The sequence below is a fragment of the Ischnura elegans genome, chromosome 3 (assembly GCF_921293095.1).
Source record: "Ischnura elegans chromosome 3, ioIscEleg1.1, whole genome shotgun sequence".
Classification (NCBI taxonomy): Eukaryota; Metazoa; Arthropoda; class Insecta; order Odonata; family Coenagrionidae; genus Ischnura; species Ischnura elegans.
The window spans coordinates 74,251,535-74,279,529 of NC_060248.1; the positions used below are offsets into that span (position 1 = coordinate 74,251,535).

Genomic DNA, 27,995 nt, shown 5'->3' on the forward strand with positions numbered 1-27,995 from the left:
GAGCCAAAGATGACGGAGAAGTTAAAAAAAAATTCAATTTTTCTAGTAAGGTCATATTCTGAAACTATACAGATAATGTGACTTAAATTTCAATAAAGCCTTGGGTGGTACTTATTCGTCCAACAACTGATACAACCGAATGTCAACTAGATCCAAGGGGAAACATCTCCAGCCACAACATCACACAGCATCCTCACAGTTGCTTTAATCACATTAAGCCCTGCCCTCCGACTACCTCAATGGATTAACTTTCGCAGTAATCTCTCTCACGAAAAATACTTACATGTATATTCAAAAAACTACTATTAAAATGGTCTCCTTCAATTGGAAGCCATGCTACGTACCTACATTAATACAACCAAAAAAACATTGCCCAGCATTGCCCAATCGGCAATTTTCCGAGAAGAAAATGGAGTGAACGGATCACATAATTTAGGTCAAATGAATGGAAATTTCGGAGGCGCCTCTTACCTCCATCATGTTATGTTTACACAGATTGTACATCCGAATAATTGACTGACATCGTAAGTGCTAAACCATCCATTTATTTAAATCTTCTCGGGTGCGATGACATGTTTTAATGCGTGATAAAAACCGGATCAATCCGGAACCGGATTCTTGGATGTTCTCACTCTTCTCCTGTCGTTGTTGCTGTCTTCGGATTGCTTCGTATCGCTGGGTCGTTGGAGCACTCTGATTGGGTCCCAGCAAATGAAAGGGTTAAATGATGAAAAAATATATATCTTATCCACATTCCTAAAACGTTCCACAACACTAGGAAATCACAATGAATGAAACTGTAGAAGAGTTGTACACAAGACCACAACCCGCTGGAAAAAAAAGAGTAGCGCTTTTCAACCACAACAAACAAAATAGTGCGTGATCGTGAATCAAGGCGTGTGCTGGACAATCAGGCATCGTTCCGGGAAATATTGCGTATATAATATAGATCGTTGGAGAAATAAAGTTGTAGTTTACTATGTTCAAGGTATTTCTTGCTCTGATTGGTATCCATAAAACTTTTTGGGGGCTAGCTCTTGTTACAGTAAAAGCTATTATTCGGCTTTAACGCTGTTCCGGGCTGTATGTTTTAGCAATTATTTGTGAATTAACTTTCAAAATAAATTATTATCTGATCAATCTATGTGTAAGTTGTAATATAGTGCTTGGGGATCATACAAGCTGAATGTCCCTTGTTGAATGTATTCAAGTGTGAAGATTAATGCCTGGGTTAGCATAAAAATTGGTCATTAACTCCTAATGTGATTTCATCCTTGTAGGCGATGCAAGAATGCTTAGAAGTTAGCGAGAATGGAAGAAGTACCGCTGCGTGTTGCATTGCATGAGGGCGATTTTGATTTGGACGAAAGGGAGTATTTGCTACCCCCTACAGAACAGGATGCTCGAGATAGCTATAAACCTCATTACACGAAGAAGCAAAGGGGTTGCTTCGGGCTTGTGTTCTGTCGGTGAGTAATTGTTTTCAAAGATTTTAAAGGTTTACCGTTGTGGCAATAATTATCGAACATTTAAGACCGAGTGAGCCTCATCGTCAAGCATTTTGTGACGTGCGTACGCTACAAAAAGATAAGGAGCGATATCAAGAAGTTGTTCCGAGTGAGACTAACGGAGGCACTTACTCTTTCACCCATGAGTAATTGCTGGTTCTAATCTTGTATTATATTATAGTACTCGCTTATGTGTGAGATTTCAAATAGGAGATCACTTTGAGACGTAAACTCATGAAAAGCCGTGGCAAAAATGGAAAAGGATGACGAAATGCTCGTAATGGATAATGGTGAAGGCAATGAGGATGACAAGTAAGAAAGTAACTGGTGTTAGTATGCTTGACAGTGTAGCTATATAAAATGTATATTCAACTCACATCTAAAATATTTGTTCAATGTTGATATAATTTGATCATCCAATACGAAATATCGTCATGCATCGGCGAATGTAGGTGGTGTGGGTCGAGCCGTGGACGAGTGCAGCTGGTTTTATGTACTATCGTTAGTCAGCTGTTTTTGTAAAAACGTCAATAAAGGAAGTCAGCGGGTACAAAAAGAGAGACGAGGGAGAGTGTTTAGAAGGCGATGGTTATAATATACTAATTGAGAAAGTGTTCACCGCTGTATTGATTCGGATCTGGTTCCAATTATGACCTCTTTGACTCAAAACAGCCGAACAGAGTCTACCACAGCCTTGACGAAAGGCACGGAAGACCTTCCGTTGATTCCAAAACATAGCAGCAGTCTTTGTTCGAGGTAATACCGTAATAACAATGCCCTCCGTTTCTCTGGACGTGATTCCAGCCAATATTATATCATCTTGTATTCTTTGTCTCACGGCTTATTTTCGTTTTTACCTGGTATCGTATTTTTGTGGCAGCTGACGTTAATTGGTAGTCACGAAATGGCTTCTTAATACCCTATCATTACTTTCTTGGTTTCAGTGGGGTTATTTTCTTCGAAGTGCTAATATTTTCTATAGTTCACGTGAAAAATATTATTTTCGGCTGTATTTCCTGTGTCCTAGTATTTAATTCCAAAATTACCGTTAAATGTCAAGGAGAGAGTTATCTCTCTGAACCATAATTAATTTGACCGTGTGTTAGTGATTGTTTGGTGATAATAATTCCTAGCTGTGATAAATGTTTTAATGAAGTGAATTCGAGGGTTAGTAAGAATCGAGGATGACGAAAAGTTCGTTGGACGACAAACTAATGTGAAAAGTGAATGTAAGGGTTAAGAACCCTTACATCCACTTTTCACATTACCTTTCATTTTGAACGGTGTGTTTTCAAGATGCAATCTGTAAAAATTGCTTGTGTCAAGTTTCTTTTAATAATAGTAATAATTTTTTATTATAATTATTTTTATGGCTCATGGTTTGCATTTTTTAATATATCATAATCATTTGAAGTTTTTGGATGTGAAGAATATTTTGTGTATCCACAGGCTTTGCCAGTGGATATGGAGGAAGTGTCGAAGACAACGTGAACTCAAAGCTAGAAATATTATAATTGGCCAGGTTAGCCCAGAGAAGTTTCCACCAAATGTCATCAGAAACCAAAAGTACAATGTCATCACTTTTCTACCTTTGGTGAGTGTGTAAACCCTTATGCATTTATTTCCTATCTTGCTACTGACTGGGGAGTTATTATAAACCATTTTATTTTATTGTAGGTACTGTTTCAACAATTTAAATTTTTTCTCAACCTTTACTTCCTGATTATGGCTACAAGTCAGTTTATTCCAGATATAAGAATTGGATATCTTTATACTTATTGGGGTCCATTGGTAAGTATTTGATTTAATTGTTATATTTTTTATCTCTGTGCTACACTTATACATAGTAGGGTACTATATTCAATCTGTATTTTCGATTGGTCTTCCAAAGCATTACCTTAAGTTGACTAAATATTTGATACATTAAAATGATTGTTGCGAGTGTGTGAATTCATTATCTGGAAGTCATACTATTTCAGAGTATTGGCAAACTAGTGTAATTTAATGTAAGCATTAAAATAAAATAAGTCATAATGCTAGCAATCAAATCCTCAATGGTCTGTTTTTATTTGTTTCATTAATTTAAGTAATTTTGCAATAGCTATTGCCATACTCATGCTTTTGTGCTTGTAAACTCTAGTCCAGATCTTCTCTAAGTTAAAACTCTGTTCCCTCTTTCTGCTTTGGGATATTAACATTTTTGTCATCGCTAGGCACAATATTTACCCTTTTCAACAGTAATAATCAATTTCTGTTCATTTAATGTCTTTTGTGAAATAATCTGAATTAATATAGTCAGTATTTTGAATTGTAAGCTTTGTGTTATCAGGCCAATGTACAAATTCAAAAGAGATGAACGCATTATGATTTGTTTTGTCCATCAGAGTTTTGTCCTTGCTGTTACAATATTCCGAGAGGCTGTTGATGATTATCGAAGATATAGAAGAGATCGAGAAGTCAACTGCCAGTTATATCGTAGACTTGCTCGCGCTGGTTCAGTTGGTGGGAGCAGTGGAAGTGGAACTGCTGTGGCTTCTCTTGCTGTACCTGCAGCAAGACTTCGGGTGGGGGATCTTGTTGTTGTAGAGAAAGGCCAGCGTGTGCCTGCTGACCTTGTTCTATTGCGTACCACGGAGAGGTCTGGGGCATGCTTTGTTCGAACTGATCAATTAGATGGAGAGACTGACTGGAAACTTAGACTGGCTGTACCAGCCACACAAAAATTGGCATCAGATGCTGATGTCTTCTCCCTTGGTGGCCAAGTGTATGCCGAGCGTCCCCAGAAGGACATCCATGGTTTTGTTGGGACATTTACAAGGGTAAGAGATACATATCTTTTTAATCAGTTCAATGTGATTATATTTGTATTTTTCATTAATTTTTCTAAATTTGTCGTGTAATCTACCCTAATAAATATTTTTTCTTCATTTCAGTAAATTACTGTGAAACTAGTGATTTTTCATAATATAATGGCTTTATAGAATGAAAATGCGTCTCATTATGTTGACAATTTAATTCCACAAAGCTCTTATGAGTCTCCACCATTTAATATTCTGTTGATAAAACATAAAACAAATATCCTCTTATTAGATATCAGATGCAAAACTGGGGTGTTTAAGTCCTTATAAAAGGTGATACAAAACCAGTGTTTGCATTGATGGCATAACACTCGTGATACATATACAATGTTATCACGGAAAAATTAATAATATATTCAAGTGATAAATCAGCAATTATGAAGAAGGGTGGAAATTACTTTTTATGATAATTATGACTTATAAATACTTTTTATTCATACATTATTTTTTTGGAGATCAAAAAATTAAGGTTTTCTGTACAGCATCAATTTGTGATGATTAGAGCATGTTTCCTAGGGTAGTTTTAAGAGAGGATCAACCTAATTTTTGAAATTATATTATGGTTTTACATATAGTTTGTGAAAGAATTTCACAGGAGTAAATGAAACTATTGCTGATTTATGTCAATTTTATGTATGTTTTTCTGTATATGTACTTAACTGTCGATTTTCATTATACAGAGTGACGGAGGTGGTGGGGAAGAGTCGTTGGATGTTGAAAATACCTTGTGGGCCAATTGTGTGGTAGCATCTGGATCTGCACTTGGGGTTGTTGTTTACACTGGTTCTGAGACCCGATCAGTCATGAATAATTCACAGCCTCGCAGTAAAGTTGGTCTCCTGGACATGGAAATTAATCAGTTGACTAAGGTAAGATGTTATAATTTTCCAATCAAGTTATGCCTGGTGATATCCCAGAGTTTAATTTTTTACTGTAGTCCATTGGTATCGTTGTTATTTTAATCAGGGGATGTGATCCAGTACAAGACATAACATTGTTTCAAGTTTCATTCCAAATGACTCTTAAGTCATCATTTCCATTTTGAACTGGGTCATAATTATTTGCTTTAATATTTACAGACCAGGTATGATGCTTTTGATTTTCACAAAGTTTCGTATGGAAGGTGCAAAACTATCCATTATACCATACCATACTTGTGAGTTAATGCAATTTTTATTAAGTTGATTATGTGGCATGACCTGGTATCTTAAGAGGGCAGCTATTCGTAGAGCTCTCAGAATTTGAATGATATTCCTCTGACCTCTATCAAATTCCTCCCAGCAGAGGTTGCTGATCGTTTACCCTGCATTTAACCAATCCCTGTTGAGCAGAAAAAGGGCAATATTTATAGAAATTTTATTTGTTTTATGGGAAAAATTTGGAAATTTGGGCTTTACTTGGAAATTGCTTGTAGCATGGATATTTTTCTACACATCTGATTGGAATGACATGAGAGTTTGGTAAGCGACTGAAACCTGTTAAAATCAGTAAGTAGAGGATACTCTCACCCAAAATAAAAAACGAGACTGTTAAAGATGTATAAAATGCCTGAAAAATGTGTCTGGGAATATTGAATAATTTAGTGATGGCAATCTGAGAGCAGATAGCTTCAAAGAGCTCAGTCCTTACCCTTAAGAAAACGTAGCACTATTTTTCTTCAAATGGAATAAAGGAATCAACTCAAGTACCTTGGGATTATCCAGCCTGGGCGCATTCCCCTCCTACCTCTTTGGTCTTCTATCCGATGTAGTCATCCTCATACTGCATGGGAGTATGATTTCCCCCACCCCTGGTCCATTGTCAAAACTTCCTGCTTGTGCCCTCCTCTCAAAACTCCTTGATCATCTCTCATCATGCAGTAATTATTTACATGAGGAAAGTCAATATTCATGGTGTTCTAGGCATTGGTGGATTCGATTTTGTCCATTGTGATGATTCATGCCATGTCCAGCTACAATCATGAAGGCCGTTTTACACGGTACACGGAATTGCGCAATCTGACGTACGTGCGAAGGCGCAATCAAAATTGCGTCAAGTAAAGCGGTATATTGCTAGAACACATGCGATAATGCGTGGATGCGAGACGTCAAAATAGCCCCTATTCTAATTTCGTTCATGCATTCGCGCTATTCCACGCCATTTTAGAAATCAATGCAGCTCTAACCTGCGCAATTCCGTGCCCCGTGTAAAACGGTCTTGATAGTCATGGCTAAATAGCTGTTGGCCGAATAAATATCCACTTGTTCTTAGTTAGATCCCTGATGCATATTCTCTCTGAATACAGATGCATTCTTAGTTGTTCTCAGTAAATTTATATTTTAACGCAGTGAGCATCAGGCACAATTGCAACAACAGAGCAAAAATATTGTCTAGCAGCTCTGTTACGGCAACTGCAACTGATAGAGATGGCAAAGTCACAGACTAAATCTTGGAAGGGTTAACTGTTATTGTGGTTAGAATGATTAAATGCACTTGGCAGTGAGTGGGGAATGACAACCAGTCCCTGTGACTCCCCCTTATTGCTAGTCTCAGTTGTAGCTACACTTCACGAGGACACACAAGCTGTCACATTAAAGGCTGTTTTACATGGGGTATGTCATTGCACTTGTCAGCACTAAAAAAATTTGTTGAAATTGTGAGAATGCGAGCTTTGAATGAGGACAGGGACTATTCAGCCATCTCACATCCAGGTATTCTTGCGTGTGTTCTAGCAATTCACCGCTTTACATGAAGCAATTATGATTGTGCCTTTCTACATACTTCAGATTGTGCAATGACGTGCCCTGTGTAAAACGGTCTTCTGGAATTAAGTATTAGCCCACACCATTACCCTTTCAAGAACTGGCAGCCTGTAAAGGTTATATTGGAAACCCCTCACCATCAAGAAATATTTGTTCCATTATTTCCTGAACAGGAATTGCCTTATCTGCTGATATTTTTGTGGAAATAAATGAATGTAACGCATAAAGTCTCCTTTAAATTATTATCCTAGCGCAGCTTCGCATCATTTCTAATATACAAAAAAAAGTAAGAGTTCCATCTTTATTTCTTTGAATTATTTGCCTCTCTTGAACCTCGGATAGTTTCAATGCCCTTCAAGATTCACTAATCCATTAGGAAAGCTCTATCCTTACCTAGCTTACTTGCTTATGCGAAACATCCATTGTTTTCTTTGAAAGTACTAAAATTGAAGGGTGTGGGGTGCCCAGAAAAAATTCATAATTTGTACAGCAGCCAGCATTTTAGATTCTGCTGTGCTTGCTTCAAACCTTGTAGCGATGTTTCATTAGGACCATGATATCATAGTGACAATAACTTTGTAATAATGTTATTCATAAAAACCAGAGTTTTCAGTGTATAATTATTTTGTGCTTCAAACTGTGCTAATCCAATTTTCTCTTAATTGCAGGTCTTGTTTTGTGCAGTAATTGGATTAACTCTGGTTATGATGTGTCTCAAAGGTTTCAGTGGTCCTTGGTATAGATATATGTTCAGATTTATTCTGCTATTTTCATACATCATTCCTATTAGGTAAGTCATTCGCTTCTAATTGCTTTAATTTCATGTTTGATTGCATTAATACAGCAGACTCCCGATTATCCGGTTGCGTTTTATCCAGGTTGCAGATTATCCGTGCATGAGTTCACGGTCCAGGTTTTCTGCAATCTTTATAAAAAAATAAAATCAGACAAAAAAGCACCAAGATATTTGAATTTTTTAAATACAGTGCTACACCGGGCTAATTGTTTCCATTAGAATCCCCTTCTTTAAGTGGAATTGTTTTATCTATTTGCTGACACGGAATGTTTCAAGTATGCTTGGATGTCTGCTCTAGCATTGTAGACAACGATAGAAAAAAACTCTAGATTAATTTTAGAAGATTCTTCAATGGTTAATCATGCATAAACTCAGACAAATGTTACTTACGATCTCAGATTGTATGCCTATTTCATATCGCTAATGCGCAATTGTTGCTGTGGCGTCGCATGCAGTTGATTACGGCCCAAGGGGACCGGAGATTTTGTCGCACTCGGGCATGTTTACCCCGTTACCAGTCAAGGTCAAATTGGATAGGAATGGAACAGTAGAAGTGAAAGCAGTGGGGGGAGTGGAAGTAGAGATAGCATGAGTCATAGCCAAGCACTCCCCTGTGTAGACAATTTGCCAAAAGTCCTGGTTTCCTATAACCGCAAATACGCAGTGGCGTAATTGCGCTCCCGTTGCCTTCTCGGGAGTTCCATGCTCCTCTTTTTCAAGCATCACGGTGCGGAATGGGGCTCAGTGATTAGGGATCCGGGTCCCGCAGCCGTTGCATCCTGGGCAACTTGTGCGAGATGCGACTACTAGGCATGGTGCCTGTTAGTGTAGTTTCCGACGTCGTGCAGTGGTTTCAGTGGCGCCGACTCCATGGGGCTTGAGGGGGAGTGTCCAGATATCGAGATTCGAGTTATCAGGGTTCTAATGTTGATCGTATGACTCTTCTAAATTGCTTAAAAACTTTAAACTCATTACTTATAAAATTTCTCGAGGCAAGATCCCCGGTTTGGGCCCCCCCAATATTTTTTGTAAGTCGGCATCACTGAGTGGTTTCGAAGTGGATTTGTGCAAACCACTTTTCTGAATCCATGACCTCGCAGCCAGAGGTGCGTGGTTTTCGGAAACCAGGTATTACATGTAGCAGTAGGAATACGGGTACAATGACATTATCACCGCAAAAAAGATCGCAGTCGGGAAGAGAAAGCTGTTAACGATTCCGGAAAGCAATCTATTATCATAGGCAATGTGCGTAAGCAATTATAGATTGTTTGATTTACGTAAATTATGGAAATTACAGAAATAAAATTAAATTTTGGATTATCCATGTTTTTCGAATATTTGTGCCACCTCTCCCCTTCATTAGCCCGGATAATCGGGAGTATACTGTAGTTGTTTAAGCTTATCATTATTAAAATCAATCATACAATCTAAAAATTTTCTATACAGTCTAAAATGTTTGTGGCATACTGGTATACATTTTGGTTATTGAACTGGATTTAATTTTCAACGTTACCGCTGTCTGCAAATTGAGATTTGTTGATGATTATTGGTCTGTTGATGTCTTTTGTTTAATCCAGTGTAAAGTCTTGCAAATTACTCTAATTCTCTCATAGTATTAAAAAATGATGCATTTTGATAGTGTTGATGTTGATATTGCCTCTAAGGTATTGTTGTGCTTTTGAAAAAAATGTAGAAGTTGATTTTTGTCTCCCCTTAAATCACAAATGTGATTATGCCCTAAAATGAAATCAATGACATTGAGCAATATTCTCTGCTGGTAGGTCTTTCAAAATATCAAATAAATATGGAGCCTGTGAGCTGAAGTAGAAAGGAACGTATGTATTTCAAGTGCATAAATGGCAAGCTGAGTATTTAAAAAATGAGTTTAATAACATTTATTTTTATGAAAATATTAATACTATACCTTTACATGCAGTAGACCCACATTATTACGAAGTTTGCGACACCAAAAAACTGGAGGTTTGTAATAATGAACTTTGTATGAGTGTTACTTTTAGGAATCATCGCAAAAATACCATGCCAAAATTTATTGTATTTTCATTGAAAAAACACTAAAATACAATATAAAAATACTTAAAGTTGCTCAGCAAAACAGTATTAGAGTCATGTGTATGATGTACCCTGTGGCGGATCCAGGATAGTAATAAGGGGGAGCAAAGTGGGGGTAATCTCCCAGCAGTAGTGGGGGTCTGAAAAAAATTACCATTCTATCTAGTGTAAATTGGATACCCAAGGGGGGGACTATAGTCCTATGATGTAGTGATAGTTATAGTGACCTATGATGGGGGGCCCTTACCCCCCATCATAGATCTGCCACTTGATGTACCCAATGGAATTATGAGCAAAAATACGCAAAACAAAACACATTTGTTTGATTTTATGAATAGAAGAATGTGGATGATGGTTGTCTTTTATAAATGATGAATATGGTGAAGTACAATTAGGAAGACAACAATTGGGGGAAAACAGGGGATGCGTAAGTAAGTAACATCTGAATGGAAGTTGACGTGAGGAAATTAAACAGCAAATGGTGTGAACATCCTTGAGAAATCGATATATGTACAACTCAATCAACCTACGATGCGTGCATGCAGTGGCAGATCTAGGATAGGGACAAGTGGGGGGGACTAAGTGGAGGGTAAAATCCCAGCAGTAGTGGGGATCTGAACAAAATTTTCATTCTATATGGTGTAAATTGAGTACCCAAGGGAAATATCCCCCCTCACCCCTCTCCGGATCTGGCACTCGATTGTAACATTCCAAAAGCGTGTTAAATAGGCCCTAATTTTTGAGCTAATTTGTATTGCAATCCTTTCAAGTAGGTAAATATATCGGAAAATGTAACTAAATACTTTTGCACTAAGTGGCAACCTTCAAAAATTTTGATATTATCTAGTGTGTGTTTCGACCCAGCGGGGTAGAGAAGGGCTATAGCCCCCTTAACTCCCCCCTTAGTTCTGCCACTGAATGTGTGCATGCATCGTAGGTTGCATGATGTAATAATGAAAATTTGGTAATAACGATTCTTTTACTATAAGTTCGATTAGACTTTTTGTCGGGACCAAGAAGTCGCTTCGTAAAAACAAGATCTTCATAATAAGGTTGGTCATATTGATGAGAGTCTACTGTATATAGAATCATGAAATAATAAGAGCTACACAACTAAAAAAACTGGAGGAACAGGGTTTAATCAGGGGAAGGAAAGAATTTTTCATTTGAAAAAAAATTTTGGCAAAGTATGTTACCAATGGGCATCTATGGTTTTAATCTCCTTGGTGATCCATTGTAAAATTCTTTATTAAATTTTAGTTTTCAAATAACTTCTTCCTCCTCCAAGGGAATAATATTTTGTATGCATAAAATCATCATTCTATGTTTTGTGATACTCTGCTGTTTTTCATGCTACAAATAAATTACCCTGTCATAATTCTACACATGTATATTTATATGTATTCCTTAATTTCGCTGCCTTTGGAAATTAGGCTTCCAAATTGGTGTGAGTTATTTGATATTTGATGATGCTTTCGAAACATTTTTTTCATAATCATTGTACTACATTTCACTTTACAGTTTACGGGTGAATTTGGACATGGGAAAGGCTTTCTATTCCTGGAGTATACAGAGGGATCCTGAAATAGCTGGTACAGTTGTACGATCAACAACAATTCCTGAAGAATTAGGTCGAATATCTTATTTATTAACTGATAAGACAGGCACACTTACTCAGAATCAAATGATCTTGAAGAAGCTCCACCTAGGAACCGTTTCATATGGTGCTGAAACTTTCGATGAGGTAGGTTCTAATTACATATTTTTATCTCTTTTTTGTGAGTATCATATATTTATATTTGAATGATTCATAACAGACTAAAATACTACAGCCAAATAAAAATTAAGAAATATTTTGAATGATGGCTCGTATAAGTGCTAAAATAATTACAGTTGAACCCCAATCTATCGTTCCCGCATTCATCGTTTTCCCGCATTCATCATTGGCCGTTCCTGGTCCCAAATAAAGTTCCATGTAGACAATGTAATTTTTTCCCGCATCTATCGTTCCCCAAAGTATCGTTTTCCTGCATTGATCGTTCGAAGATCGCGGTCCCGAGGTATAATTTTCCTGCATCCATCGATTGATGAAAATGAGACAAAATGTATACATGTCATTCATGGCTAATTACAACAGGCACATAGTTTGAATCTTCACCAGGAGATAGAACTACCATAGGGAGAAGCTGCATGGATCACCTATTAGCCCAAAAGTTGTCTAACAATTAATTTCTGCATTTGCTATTCTACTTTAATTAGAGTGAAATAATAGTAATGTGAATGTAATTTAAAAAAGAACAGGACCTAAGACGACGCATTTCTAACGTTATTTAAGCATTTTAAGCAAGGAAATATTAGGAAAAATAGGATGGTGATTTCTGGTGAAACTTGATGTCCTCGTAGCTGAGCTTCTCGGCATTTTTTCCGAAAACAGGATATCAGGTTATCATCAGTTATCAATTTACAAGTTATACTATAAAGTCTCACGTTCTTGTCAGAGTTACTAATGAGTGGGTAAGTTGCCTTCTTATTAGGACAACAAATTTCGTGGCGCAGTCATATGGCCATGCTTCACCCTCTGCCGTATGCTCTGCGTACACCTTTCCCGATAGCATCAGTTCCGAACTTCACCTCACACGAGTGGTTCCGTACTTCCAGGGTGGGTTGACTTCAAACTAGCGAGTGTTTTCCGTGTGGGTGTAATAAAGTCAGGTTTATTTTTTATTAATTTTATTTTTATTCATCTTCAGAACATGGCCCTTCCGAAGAAACAAGTGAGAACTTTAAAAGATGGACTGGATATAATTGAAGATGAAGAAAAGAATCTGGGCTAGAAGCGTGTGAATATTACGGAATGCCTCGCTTTGTCCGCTAGCACATGACGGTATGGGTGGGGGTAGAGCGAGCTACCTGGTGAAAATAATAAGTGGGATGAAGCTGAGGATCAGGTGGGCATGCCGCTGACGATTAATGCAACATTGTTCACACTTTACTCATTGCCTCAATCATATGAAAAATATATTTATTAGAAAGGAACATTTAAAAAAAAAAGACTATTTTTGGCCTTTGTGATCCATCTAACTAGCAATCACTGCACCAGTGAAAGCGGTTGTTTTAGGCAGAACGTGCACATCTCTCTCGTGAATACATTTACTGAAAATGGCTTTTGATGGATAAGAATTTTTACATCAGATAGAAATCCATAATAGCAGTGTAAATGCCGAGTGGAGTGCAAACATTTTTTAGCGAGATGGCGTGTTCCTTTAGGATATTTGAAAGATAGTCGAATCTGCAATATGACCTAAGTGTTTTGATAAAGTACTAGTATTCTTGTAATTAGCCAAAATCTTGTTTCGATCCTTTAGCGAATATCATAATTACACGCCAAAATCCCTCATTTCCTGGGACATAGGCAACCTAGCCTAACATTCCTGTATTGATCGTTTTCCCACATTCATCGTGTTTTTCGTCCATCCCCCTGAAAAAGATAGATCGAGGTTCCACTGTTGTCATTTTCTTGACATCAAAGTAAACTATGTATACTTTCTTAGTAGATCACTTTTACAGTATGTCATCTTATTGCATCTGATTGGTGGACAAATATGCTACTTCTGAATGAAGAGTCATCTAATTAGATAAATGACGCCTTAGGGTGTTTTCTAACTTCATCTTTTGACGTTACTGAAGTCAGAGCTAGCTGTTTAGAAAACGTCTTTTGACTGTGGAGGAAAGGCATCAAAGATTGAAGTTAAGTGCCTCCCATGCTAAACTTCATCATTCCGTTTTACTGTGTCGTTTATTTTTTCTTGGACTTAGCAGTGTGGGATACTGAACTTGTTTACCTTAAGTGAGGGATATCTTCTCTTAGATTTATAAAGCAGGGCCAAGCAAATACAATGGGGTAAGTCATTGAGAAAAATTTTATGTACATGTTCATACATTTTTGTAAATTGCATCCATCAAACATATGGAGGAAGTATCTGCAAAGGGTATCAGACTTTGGAAAATCATGATTAATGGAGAGTGAAAATCAGTGGTCACTAGTGAGCCTAGGTTGATTGTTTCCTGGATATTTTTCCCTCTCCTGTTACAATCTAACTTGTTGATTTTTTCTTGATTCTATGTAAGTTGTGATTGTTCAGAGACTGTGACGAATGAAGAACAGCGAGTATGCCAAATGTTACTGATATTAAGATGGGAGGTTTTATAATCATTTCAAATGCCCTTTAAATGTAGCACATTTTTAGGTTTTCTTTTGTAATGTCATTCTCAGGCTTATATTATGTATGTTTTATAAACTTTTGCACTCACTTTTTAGAACAACATAGCACTTTCCTGGAAAATCAATTGCCTTAATATTTCTCAGGTCTACCTCAGGGTAGCTCTATCTCTGTCGACATTTTAATATTACCAACCAATGAATCGACCCACCTACCAATGAGGAGGTACATACTTGATTCCAAACAGAGACTATGCAAGATTGAGAAGTCAGCTCAATCATATCTTCTATATCAATCACTGATCTCTGCCATCAAAGGATTAAAACAGATTTAAAATTTATTTACAATATTCTAGACTCACACATTGATTGTCTTGATTTGCTGTCCTCTATTAATTTCAGAGTGCCTAGACGAGCCGTATGTACACATTCATTACTTCTTACACCTACCCCAAGTCTATCCCTCATTAAGTGCTCACTCCAACACCACCTTTACTGCCTGCTCAATTCATTGCCAGATAATATTGATCCGTTTTTTTCTGTCCTTAAACTCATTTGTCAATCTCGCCTTGTCCCATTCACCGGCGGATAAATAAACCTCCTCGTACACCTCCCTTTCCACTTGTCTTTTATTTTTGTTCTTTACCATCTTTTGCCTGTTCTTTTTTTTCATTGTTTGCGTTTAAATTTCATGTTTGTTACTGCACCACTGTAAATTGGCAGAAATGCTGTATGTGTGCAACCGCTTGAATAAATAAATAGCAAATAAATCTTGAGGATAATTACCAAGTCAGTAATTGAAACATCAACGGAAATGAAATTACCCACCCCATGGGAGGCCTGGGAAAAGTTCACACAGCAAAATATTTGTTTTTGTAAATCATACTGTTTTGGGCATTCATTAATGTCCATTAGCTTTTTGTTTTTGTAATATATTTTTTAATTCTTCTAGGTGGCTGCCCATCTCAAAACAGCTCATTCCCAAACCCAAACCCTACAGACACCTGAAGGTGGTGGGGCAACCACACCATCCCCTCTTCGACTGACAACTGGAAGTACAACACCAGCGTCTATATCCATCAGCTCAGCAGCCACATCTGCCAAGTTGCGGCGATCTGAAGTTACTCGTGTCCAGGTTAGTTCCTTTTGGGAAATATAGTGTAATGTCATTTCTGTAACATTTTTGAAATTCAGGAGAATAAAGAACAAATGGTAAACTTCCGCGCTATTTTATTTAAATGAACATCTACCTGGTTTCGACACGTAGTGTCATGATTAAGGTACAAATTGGCCTTCCTCAGTTCTATAATGTTTTTTTTGGCAGAAATGCTGTATGTGTGCAACTGTACTCTCTTAATATAATTGTTTTTTTTTATCCTCATGTCTGAAAGATTTCCTTGTAAGAGAGGAAAAATATGTATAAAGTCTTTTTGGCAGTAAGAACCTAAATTTTCTCCTGAATGTTTTATATGGTAATAAGGGTTTGTTTGTGTGTATTCTTACAGGAAGCTGTTAAAGCAGTGGCATTATGTCATGATGTGACCCCAGTGTATGCACCTTGCACCTAATTTGTACCTTGATAATGACACTATGTGTTAATTAAATAAAATAGTGTGAAAGTTTACCATTCTTTCTTTATTCTCATGGAGATGAAACATATCTACCAAGTATCGCCGGACACTTACTTAAATTTTTGAAATTGTTTTTTTATACAGTGAAAATTCATTGTATATATTATTAAATATTTCAGGATCTTGTTTCTGGCATAGTTGATGCTCAGATGTTCTCTTATTGATACGTTCATTTCTAAGACTTTATTTTTCAAATCATTAAGAGTCTACCATATTGGTGTTACTTATGGTTTCAGAGACTTAAGTCTTACTTATAATTTCAGAAAAAAATGTACTGAGCGTAGAAATTGAGGAGTATTATTATTATGAAATTCTGTAATCTCTTAGTATAATTGATTTTTTATCCTCATGTCTGAAAGATTTCTTTGTAATAGAGGAAAAATATGTATCAAGTCTTTTTGGGAGTAAGAACCTAAATTTTCTCCTGAATGTTTTATATGGTAATAAGAGTTTGTTTGTGTGTATTCTTATAGGAAGCTGTTAAAGCAGTGGCATTATGTCATAATGTGACCCCAGTGTATGAAGGTCACAGTGGAAGTATGGGAGATGGGGAATCCACGGAAGAAAGTCATGAAACTGAGGCTGATCAACATTCAAGGCAGAACGTGGTGTACCAGGCATCAAGTCCAGATGAGGTATATTTTGTGAACGTTATGGAACTTGGGAAAATCTTGTGGACTTTCAAACATATGCTTGATAATGCATACTGTGTACGTTATGTACGTTATTATGTACGTTAAACATGCTAATACATGAGTGTTTTATGCACGTCAGATCTTTTAAGCAAGGGGTTTGTGTGCTCTATTATAATTTTGGGGAATTATTTTTTTATGGTAATCTTAATCAAATTCATGTTATTTGTTTCCTATATTTATAATCACTTAGCTAGATAATGCTTCAAAATCTGAAATGCTTGAAAGCGATTAGTATACTTGGCAAAATGGGAAAAATTAGCATTCCCTGACTCAGGGCATATTCATGATACATAAAATTACACAAATGGTAATTTCCACACTTTTAACACGTTGCCTACGGATGGCAAGAATTCTCGTCATTTTTTTTCCGAACGTTCCGGACGGATGACGAAGATTCTCGTCATTTAGGCGCGTCAACCTAAACAATTTTAAAGCGTACAATACGTATTCGTTAGTGCGTTTTCAGTTGTTGTTCGCTGTTCATGATGATTTGATACATTATAACGTTTGATTGGGTAAAGTTATATTCTAAACATTAGCTTTTTAACCATGTTTAAACCAAAGGCATTACGCCCTAATAGGCACATATGTCAAGGATCGGCGTTCCTAGGAATTTAAATATCCCGGTACGCAACGTGTTAATAGAAAACTCAAAAACCGGCCATGGTTTTAACACATTGTGTCATTTCTTGACAGTGACAAGAAATGACACAGTGTGTTGAAACCATGGTCGGTTGTTGAGTTTTGTATTAAAAGTGTGGAAATTACCATTTGTGTTATTTAATCATGGATAAATCAAACTTCCACAAAATCGAACCTGAAACGATTTTATATGTCAGGGTGCATTGTTTGTTGCTTCCTTATGTGATTCATTATGATATGCATCTGAAAGTAATGATTATTTAATTTTGAAGGTTGCATTGGTTAAGTGGACAGAAGAGGTTGGTCTAGCCTTGGTTCGACGGGATTTGGTGAGCATGCATCTTAGGACTCCAACAGGGGCTGTGTTGTCCTATACTATTTTACAAATTTTTCCATTTACTTCAGAGACAAAGCGAATGGGAGTTATTGTCAAGGTTGGTATATTCCTCTTTGTAAATGTGGTTACTGATATTTTTGTTGTTAAACAATGGTTGAATCCCAAATATTTATGATTTGAATGAGTGATACTTGAAAATTTTCAATTTTAATATAGAGGAGCTGTTTTTTGATCAGTTCTATGTTGTTACAAACTTGATCCCAATCTTTTATTTTTATTCCATTATTTCTAATGCAGTCGATTCAAACAACCAATTTTCTCCCAAGCCTGCTAGTAAGCTACAAACCAGAAAATCATTCAACTAGTAACTCTCTTCCACCCTCAACTAATCACATACTTTATTTTTGTTTCTCATTGCTACTGGAATCACACTGACAAACATTAACCTTACCTTGAATGATATATTCTTATGCATTTCCTGAAAGTGAAAATTCTCATAAATTACAGGAGGAGCAAAGTGGAGAAATAGTTTTTTACCTTAAGGGTGCTGATGTTGTCATGTCAGGAATTGTGCAGTATAATGACTGGCTTGAAGAAGAATGTGATAATATGGCACGAGAAGGATTCAGAACCCTTGTTGTTGCCAAGAAGTCCCTTACAGAAGAGCAGTATTTGGACTTTGAAGTAAGTTATGTGTTTCTTTTTAAATTACAAGCTTTTAAAGTGAAATTATAATCTTTTATGGTCTATTAAAATTAAAATACTGCTTGCAGACTCGCTACAATGCTGCAAGAATGAGCGTTTCAGATAGGGGTGTTAGAGTTGCAGCTGTTGTTGAAAGCTTGGAGCGAGAGATGGAACTTCTTTGTGTTACTGGTGTTGAAGATCGACTACAGGAAGGAGTGCGTCCTACACTTGAGGTTCTAAGGAATGCTGGGATAAAGGTAATTATTGAGATCCATTTGCTTTTAATGAGACATCTTTTGCAAAGTGCAAAAACCAGGTTTGAAACCTTAGTTTAAACTGAGTCCAGTTGGGTAGAGGTTAGTCTCTACTCTCAGAGGGACAAGAAGCAGTTGTAGCAGTGGGCTAATCAGGCTTGGTGAAATGAGGTACAAGGATTATATGTGATAATGTTCAGAAATAGCTGAATTTCGTGTTTCAAAACAAATGGGACAAGGTATGGCATTGGAAGACTAGGTAAAAATTCACTTTTTTATTGTGTGGTTTATTGGTAAAGTTGAAATATACATGAATTATTTTATAGAACATGGTGATTTACTGGCCTTACCCAAAGTCGAGACAACTAAGGTTAATGTGTTGTATCTTAGTAACAACTTGATCATTTGTAATGGAATAAACTGAAAATGTTAGAAAAAATATTTTTACATTTCCTCAATATTTTTTTAGCAACTCATCATAGCGTGAACAAATTTTTACTCGGCCTTGTATGAAAAATTTATTGTTTTTAATGCTCTAAAACCAGTATTTACCTCAGAATTGAATCCGTTTTTTTTGTCTAGGACCTTTCATGCCCATGAGAGCCCATGTGATGGAATGACAGAATCTTTTAATTATGAATGCCAGACGAGAACCTTTTAATAATTTTTCTATCACCAAAGGTTGTTGTTAAAGAAAACTCTGCTATTCTTTTTACACATTATAAAACCGACAGGAAATTTAAAATTGCTGACTTTTTAATGCTGAATCTACTTTTAATCATCTACCCCATGAAGCTTAAATAAATTGGGCAATGGATCAGATGTGTACATTGGCTAAGCGCTTAACTGCATTCTTGTGGTCCATTTCATTAATTCTTCCAATTTTCAGCCATAAATTATGTCAAAATTTGATTCTTGCAACTGGCTCCGAAAGGTGAATGGTTATTTAGCTGCCTCATTTATACACATTGATTTTCCTATTGAAAATCCTATTGTGCATCCCAAAAATCAAATTCTTGAATAGTAATCAGTTACCTGAGTTGCATATTGTTTGAATTCAGTTTTTAGCTAGATTCATGCGTATTGGTCTCTCCTTGATTTTTCCTCTTCATTATTTTTCAAGATTTGGATGCTGACAGGTGATAAATTGGAAACTGCCACTTGCATTGCAAAAAGCTCTCGCTTGGTCTCCAGAACACAGGGGATGCATATATTCCGGCCTGTTACAACTCGCACAGATGCCCATTTGGAGCTGAACGCTTTTCGTAAAAAGCAAGACTGTGCTCTGGTTATCACTGGTGATTCTCTGGAGGTAAAGTATACTAATTATTATAAAGTGATGTGAGCTTAATTATTATGTCAAAAATATTCATTCACTCTGTTGGTATTCCACTGAATTACTTCACCCTCCATCATGTTTATGTGTATACAATATATTTATGTACAGTTTGAACTAGAGGAAGATCAGTCTATCAGTGATGGAGTGGCCGTGATTAGCTCAAAAACTTCTTTCAGTCTTCATAAATTTTTAGAGAATTTAGGAACCTTGGAGAGAAAAATTGAAGAAAAAGTCCTTCAAAGAGCACCTAGAGATAAACTTGGAGCATATAAATCTGTACACAGGGACGAAGAATACCAGGGAACCAAAGGAACTTGCTTGGGAAGGAAAAACATGGGAGCATGCAGTATACCAATCTTTTCATTACAGTTCTAAGCAATTAATGTAGGAACCTTGAGATTACAGCAGTTCAGCGGCATCATATGATATTCATGACAAAGGTCATTGGAAGATTGTCCTCCTTTTATTGTACTATGGTGCATGTTTACCATCCACAATCGTAAGGCTTGGGAAAAATGATGTCACAACGAAGATTCTTTCCATTAGGGAGGTAATCCACGGACAAAAAATGTCCATTTAATCAAATTTGCATAAAATTAAATTAATTGTAATAGCAATGGATTATGAAAATATGTGTTAAGTGAATGTTATTTTTACTGTGAGAATGGGGCTGTAGAAATTGCGGAAGTTTGGGCCCCCCAGCCACGTGTATTTTTTTAGAGATGTATTGTATAGTGTTAACTCACCAACCATTGATGTAAAATCATCCATTGTATCTGGTTGTTTTAATAGGTTTGCTTGAGGTACTACGAACAGGAGCTGATGGAGCTGGCATGTGCAAGCCCAGGTGTTGTCTGCTGCCGTTGCTCACCCACTCAGAAGGCCCAGGTGGCTAGGCTAGTGAGGGCACGTGCCCATGGTGGTGGCTGGTCTCCCGGAGGGGGTGGCGTAAGTGTATCTGGGGCAAATGGCGAAGGCGGAGTGAGCAGCGGCGGTGGCAGTCGAAGTGGTGGCGGTCGATGGAGAGGAGCCGTGGCTGCTGTTGGGGATGGAGGCAATGATGTCAGCATGATTCAAGCGGCAGATGCTGGCATTGGAATAGCTGGGTCTGAGGGACGCCAAGCATCCCTGGCTGCAGATTTTTCTGTGACCCAGTTTCGCTACTTGGCCCGTCTTATGTTGGTTCATGGTCGTCGTAGTTACAAACGTTCGGCATCCCTTGGCCAGTTTGTAATCCATAGGGGTCTAGTCATTTCCACCATGCAAGCAGTTTTTTCATCAGTCTTCTATTTTTCATCAGTTGCCCTGTATCAAGGTTTCCTTATGGTTGGGTATGTTTCCCTTGATTGTGTCTATTTGCATTGTTGTTAATTTGTTTTTCTGAATGTGTAGAAATATTAACTTGTAAAAGCAATACAAATACATTCATAAGGTAAGGAGGAAAGGGATAGATACTTATGGTTGAAATAGGATGTGGACAACAGTGCTGTAGTTAAATGCGATGGTGGTTGGCGTAACATGGTGAAACTCCTTCATGATGCACAAAGGTTAAGAAAAGACTTAGCTGTTTCACAAAATAAAATATATTTGCGACCGGTTTCGATACAGCGTATCATCATCTGGCAATTACAAGTATCAGTACATAGAATTTATACCCTTGAAGGCGTTAGAGGGGTGGTAGAGTGGAGGTGGAGAAAGGGGGGAACTTTGGAGTACCCATTATTGGATGCAATTAGTTTGATTGTGTTTAGCTTCTTCATCCTGTATAATTCAACAATGGAATCAATCATAATCTGTGAAGCATACAATGTATTGCTGATAGTTTGTGAGAGAAGTGGTGTCGTGAATTGCGGTGTATTATTTGGTGGAGGGGTAAGGGAAGGGAAGGTAGGTTTGGGAAGTACGTCGCTGATGGGTCACTGCACGGGGTAGACGAGGGTTGGTGTATGATGACGAAATACGGGGAGGGGTGTTATGGAGTGGTGAGTGTCATCCGTAATGGTTTCTCAGAAAAAAACATTGAAAAGGGGTGAATGGTGAGAATACAACTGCTCATTAACTAATGTTATGTTGGGTGAGGTTTGGCCCACTAAAATTTCCAACTGCTCGAGTGCGTCAAGCCTTGGGCCGTTGTTTTCTTTATGTAGGATTATCGGTTCGAAATCGCTTGTGTGGTCGGAATCCAAGAGGTGTTTGGCAAAGTGTGAGGTTTCTTTGTTGTTAATAAAACATGAACGATGTTCCTTGGCCCGGATGTTGAAATTCCGTCCAGTTTTTCCTATGTAACAGGAATTGCAGTCATTGCAACGGAGATTATATACTCCGCTGTGTTCTCCGGCACTAATTTTGTCCTCGCACTCAACCTTATTTACACAGATAGAGGGAAAGATGATGACACGAAATGGCGTAGAATCCCCTATCTCGTTCGTATATCCAACAAAACTGGAAAATTACTACCTAAAGATCAAGTGAAGGCTGCCTTCTACAGTAGAAATACACTTGGCAAACTGTTGGGCAGTGCCAAGGACAAAATTAGTAGAAGCTAAACACAATCAAACTAATTGCATCCAATAATGGGTACTCCAAAGTTCCCCCCTTTCTCCACCTCCACTCTACCACCCCTCTAACGCCTTCAAGGGTATAAATTCTATGTACTGATACTTGTAATTGCCAGATGATGATACGCTGTATCGAAACCGGTCGCAAAGATATTTTATTTTGTGAAACAGCTAAGTCTTTTCTTAACCTTTGTGCATCAGTGCTGTAGTTGATGGAAAAAGCCAGAAATCAGAGGGTAAAAATGCAGCCTTAGTGGGACACAAACCCAGAACCTCCCGGTTGCTGGTCTGGTGCTTTACCAGTTGGACTACAAGGACGCTTAGATTTGTTATGATTTCAGCAGGGGTATTTTAAAAACGATGATATACTAAATGACTTTAATGTTATTTTCCCCTTCTTTTCTGGAATTTCTTTTGTAATCCTGGATTAAATGCTTTACTAACTCTGGCTATCAGTGTGTCAACTTCTTAATGTTTGTTTATTGGAAAAGAGTGTAGTTATTGGCTTTGCTACCGTTAATTTCACGCATTCAGGGCAATTCTTCAGTGAATAAATATTAATTTCTGATAATCATGGAGATGCTGGAGTCAGTTGGGTATCTCCAAAGGCCTCTCCAGATTAGACACAAGATACATACATAGTTCATCACTTACCCAAGTACCTACTTTGGCCATCCTCCCCTCCTCAATTTTGGAGAACTGCAGTAACTTTGAAATGACTGTCCTTGAAAGTTATGATAACAATTTTTATTTTGAAATTATTCAATTTATTCTGTAATTTGAATGTCATACCATTTGCATTTAATTTTTATTTTTTAACTAGTTACTTGTAATTGTGGAATTTATCATAAATTACCGTATTTCTCGGAATATAGTCCCCCCCCCTAATTTTGAGGCCTCAGTTTTGAGAAAAAATTTGTAAAATATGCTTAAGTACAGTCTCCCCTTTACTTTCACCAGTGTTTTTTTTTTAAAAGGGGGGACTATATTAAGATGAATACGGTATTTATAAACTCTTAAGTAAGACATTTAGATATGATACTTGCTTTCACTCATATGAAGCTTGAAAATGAGGTATTATCTTATTTCAGTGCTACATACTAATTGTACGAAGTAAGCCATTCACCTGTAATTTTCCAATTAATAGTAGCATAAAAGTTTCATCATGAAATTTTTAAATGTCTGAAATAAAATATAGATATATTTTTCTGTTGGAAGATGATGACAACAAAATTATAATATAAACGTGTGGTGATAAAAAGGAAACATGTTTGAATATTTTATCGATATGAAAGAATTTGCACGGGATTGCTTTCACAATGAAGTTTCCAATGAGCTTATTTTCTTCTTTTTTATGTGCTGGGTGAAGTTACGCCACTCTATACACCATGTTTCCAGTTTTTTCGTTGGTCCTGGATAAGGATGTATCAGGGAAAATTGCACTCACTTACCCTGAACTCTATAAGGAATTAAGTAAAGGAAGATCTTTGTCTTTCAAAACATTCTTCATGTGGGTTCTAATTAGTATTTACCAAGGTAAATAATTGCTTATAATAATTTTTACTCTGCTTAAGCCTATAGTCATGTTTGAATTCTATCAATACTTTTTTTGCAGGTGGTGTAATTATGTATGGTGCTTTAGTATTGTTTGAGGATGAGTTCATACATATTGTGGCAATAAGTTTTTCATCTCTTGTGCTAACTGAACTTATCATGGTTGCACTCAATGTGCGAACCTGGCATCATCTTATGGTTTTGGCTGAGCTTCTCAGTCTTGGATTATACGTCCTATCGCTAGTTCTTCTGAAAGACTATTTTGGTAAGTAACTTGTTTCAGAGAGTTGAGTTTGCACTATCCTACTTTTGAAGATTGAATTCTCTTCCATAATATTTTTAAAGATGGCTTTTCTAAGAATGGTTTATGTTTTTAATATTCATGAATAAAGATGTGTTATAATTTCAAATAAATTGGTTGAGTCACAGCTGTAAATATCTGGAACAATAAGTTTCTTGACTAAACTAGCCTCTAAATGTTGCGGCTTGACTGGTATGTTATGGTGGTAATTTATAAGCTAGTACTGGTAGGCTATGTGAGGAAAAGCTATTGAATCTAATCGTAAAAATGAGAATCTCACATATGAAATCTTTTTGGGATGAGAGTTGGATTAGTATATCTTACGTTAATGTTTTGATGGCAGAGCAGGGAGTCACATCTTGTTGTAACTAACATATATCCAGGTATAGGTCCTTTGTAACTACTTGGATGGTGGGAATGCATCATAACATGGTTTTAAAAACTTTTGTATTCCCATCCTAAGACTAACTAGTGCCAAGTTCATCCTATAGTAGATTGATTGCTGGAAAAATCAGTGCCATGTATTTTTAGAAGTTTCTATAGTATTTCTCAATGAAAATCTATGTATATGATAGAAAGTTGAAAATCGTATTAGTTACACCATTTATACCTCGAGAACGACAGCACCGATTTTAATGATATTTGGTTTTTTAGATTCGTCTCAGTCCTGGATAACAGAATAAACATTAAAAAATAGTGAAAGTTTACAAAAAAATTCATCTTGATCTAAGGGGTATGTTTTTAGGAGTTGGTAACGCTGCAACAGCTGTTGAATCTACAAATTAAATTATTTTTTTTGTTTTTACCAATTCAATGACTGAGTTTGGTAACAGTATAGCACGTTTATTATATAACATTTAATTGTTACATATATTAAAAATATTGGCATTATATTTTTAGAATCTAATTCAAGCTAATTGTAACTCCGACTTGAGTTGACACTTCACTTCCGTGTTTGTAAACAAATCACCAAGCAATTGTTGACTATCGATAATATCCGTGTTCCTGTCGACGAATCGAGCCGTTTGATTTCACTTCCTCGGATTGTATGCAAATTCGTTTCATCAGAAGGTAAGGTCATCAACAAAGGGTTCCAGAATATGATTTACCACCGCAAAAATCACAAATGGTTGATTGAGCGAGCAAGGCCTAGAAGGAAGATGTGGTTTACTCAAACTAGGTAAATCAGGATCAAATAGTTGGTAGGTACTCTGCATTAATTCAAATCTGTTGATTGTATAACAAACGAAGACGAAGTCACCAACTATATATCTTAATTTTTGAAGTACTTGGATGTATGTATCTGGCTTACCACAGCACAATTTGCAGCTAAAGGTAGGCTTCGTGTTTGTGAACTTTCGAAACATAAACCAACCAAAATTATGCTACAGAATGCATTTGGTGATTAAAAGAGCTAATAATGAATGTGATTCATGCAACCATACTCAAAGGAAAATTCAAATATTGTGAAGTTCTCATTCCGAGGATTCCATGATCCCAACTTATATACCCTTTTGAGCTTAAACAAATTCAACTTCCAATTCGTGTTGCAATTGTCATGATGATTATCAAATCACAAGATCAATATTTCAGCGTTTGTAATATTTATGATTTTATATTTAGTTTTTCAATTAATTCGCTTTATCTTGCGCCTTATAAAAATTTAAAAAACTTTTATATCAGAAGGTGCTTGACTCAAGAGATTACACCCGAATGTGTAGGATAGACTGGGGCACATTTAGGGAGTGCACTTTTCCGAACAGAGTTATAACTAGCGTGCCACGAGTCATGACATATTAATGCTGCTCCCTTGGGGCTATTTTCGCGAGATTTTGAGCGTCAGTCAAGTAGCGGTCTAACATGACATAAACTTGCCCCAAGAATGGGTTTTACTTCATTAACTGCTTTATAAGACCACAATGTTTTAAATTTCCTAAGTGAAAAACATAAAAATAAAAAATTTCATTGACAAAATCCACCTATACATGCCTTGTTCTATGTCCCTGGTGTAGTTTGAATAAAGAAAATATCTTTCTGAGAAGCCATTGTAGTTCTTATTTTTGTATTTTTATTGAATTTTATATTTTATTGCAATAAGTTAAAAATTATTAAAATCAGTACAGCCGCTCTTGATTGATAAATGGTGTAACTAAACTGTTTGGTGATTATTAGGCCGTACAAAGTTCGTCAGGTCAGCTAGTAAGGCAATAAAAATTAAATTAAATATTTCTATTAGTGATTGAGAGTTTTCAGGAGTATGCAAACTTTTCAATTATTATTCCATTTTTGTCCCAAAAGTATCAGTTAAATGTGCTAATGCATTGAATTACTTGAATTATTGAGTCATTATTATTTATTTAAAAATATATTACTTTTTCTTAATTGGCCTTTTATCCATTTCAGATGCGGAGTTTATTCAAACAACTGATTTCTTGTGGAAGGTCTTGGTCATAACTCTGGTTAGCTGCCTACCTCTGTACATTTTAAAATTCCTGAGGAAAAAGTTCTCCCCTCCCAGTTATTCCAAACTTTCATGAATCTCATCCTTTTACCATATTCATTTTACAAAATTACTTCATGCTTGAAGTCTTCTTTGACCAAAGTCATTTTTGTTGAGCATTCTCTGTGGAACTTTTCTAGGTTCTTTCAAGTATTATTTTCTAATTAACACTTTTGGGGCTTTTGAGCGTAATATCCTAAGAGGCATGCATCATTATTTGTTTTTCTTGGCAGACGAGGTATGTGTATCTATTTAGCATGCATGAAGAAGGAAGGATTTCTATCAAAATGTGAAGTATTCAGAGAAGATGTTGATAAAGAGATGGGGAAAATTAGTAACTTAACTGTTGGTTTGTGATAATAGGACATTTACAAAATTACCATGTTGTCCTAATTATGGTAACCTAACTTCACAGACTATCTCCGAGCCATTTGACACTTCCATATTTTGAAAGGAAAGAGATTACTTGATTTCATCCTCCATATATTATGGAGCATCATTATTTCCTTATGGTGCTTTTTGTTCTAATTTTAAAGAAAATACATCTTAAATCTTTCATAATTGGTAACTTTGTTTGTATATGGAGACTAATATATTCTGTTATTGAGTACCTAATTTCTGTTACATGAAGATTGGTAACCAATTAATCAACCTTGATTCAGGATACATGTATGCCGGGGGAAGTGTACTTGGTTGTGATAAACTCATCATGTTCATTCATAAGGAGTCTTTGTTGACAGTGCATTAGGGTAGAGAAATTGGATGAAATGCTGCCAGAACTTTGTGATATGTGTCAGCTCCTTTGCATAACTGCATTGCTTTTACCCTTTGTCGTGTGCTTTTTTATAGAATTGGTAATTTACTCATTAGCTCCTGTTTAAGTCACCATTTTATTTTTAAGTAAGTACATAATAGTTTTTTTTACTCAATAGTAGATAAAATTACTGAATATGAATGTAACATGTTGAAATGCCCCTGTGACAGGGCAGAAATGGAAATTCTGTCAGTTTTAATTGTTCTATATTCAATGCCATTTATATTACAGTCATGACATTATCTGCAAATCCCCTCACCCCTTGTATTTATTTTAGTATATTAAACTAATATCATGTTCATTCCTTTTCATTTCTATCAAGTTCCCTGTATATTTTTGTTATGTATTTATAAGGATTGTTATGTCTTCATAAAGAGGTATTGCAAACAGATAGAGATTAAGTACCAATGGACAGTGAAACTGATTGGTTATGAAATTTAATCCTACCCTCGAATTACCGACTCCAACTTAAGGCATAACTTGTCCTCTTT

General features: G+C 36.5%; 1 protein-coding gene and 1 long non-coding RNA gene across 4 annotated transcripts; one reads left to right on the forward strand and one right to left on the reverse strand.

Moving 5' to 3' along the window:
* Positions 1-529: 529 nt before the first annotated feature.
* On the reverse strand, positions 530-1,976 carry LOC124156019. Its single transcript, XR_006864252.1, has 2 exons — positions 1,886-1,976; positions 530-693 (listed from the first exon to the last, which is right to left on the reverse strand). It is a non-coding gene; the product is annotated as an uncharacterized LOC124156019 (long non-coding RNA).
* Positions 687-27,805, forward strand: LOC124156018 (probable phospholipid-transporting ATPase IIB). Of its 3 annotated transcripts, XM_046530297.1 has the most exons (18): positions 687-988; positions 1,281-1,469; positions 2,958-3,102; positions 3,186-3,299; positions 3,893-4,327; positions 5,047-5,235; positions 7,776-7,897; positions 11,495-11,717; positions 15,145-15,327; positions 16,297-16,458; positions 17,433-17,594; positions 18,005-18,181; positions 18,271-18,441; positions 19,562-19,750; positions 20,570-21,108; positions 23,705-23,871; positions 23,951-24,154; positions 26,594-27,805. In XM_046530297.1, the coding sequence occupies exons 2-18, from the start codon at positions 1,312-1,314 to the stop codon at positions 26,725-26,727; spliced, it is 3,474 nt and encodes a 1,157-aa protein (XP_046386253.1). In that variant the 5' UTR covers positions 687-988; positions 1,281-1,311; the 3' UTR covers positions 26,728-27,805. The 3 variants fall into 3 exon arrangements, with proteins under 3 accessions (XP_046386253.1, XP_046386255.1, XP_046386254.1); XM_046530299.1 differs by lacking the exons at positions 687-988; positions 1,281-1,469 and adding an exon at positions 1,645-1,820; XM_046530298.1 differs by lacking the exons at positions 687-988; positions 1,281-1,469 and adding an exon at positions 2,064-2,264.
* Positions 27,806-27,995: the final 190 nt, after the last annotated feature.

What these genes read in the sequence shown, in the direction of transcription:
- LOC124156018 (XM_046530297.1), top strand. Translation starts at nt 1,312, where the DNA reads ATGGAAGAAGTACCGCTGCGTGTTGCATTGCATGAGGGCGATTTTGAT. An exon ending in TCACTGGTGATTCTCTGGAG is followed by an intron (nt 19,751 to 20,569) that starts GTAAAGTATACT and finishes TTGTTTTAATAG; the next exon opens with GTTTGCTTGAGGTACTACGA. An exon ending in TCTTCTGAAAGACTATTTTG is followed by an intron (nt 24,155 to 26,593) that starts GTAAGTAACTTG and finishes TATCCATTTCAG; the next exon opens with ATGCGGAGTTTATTCAAACA.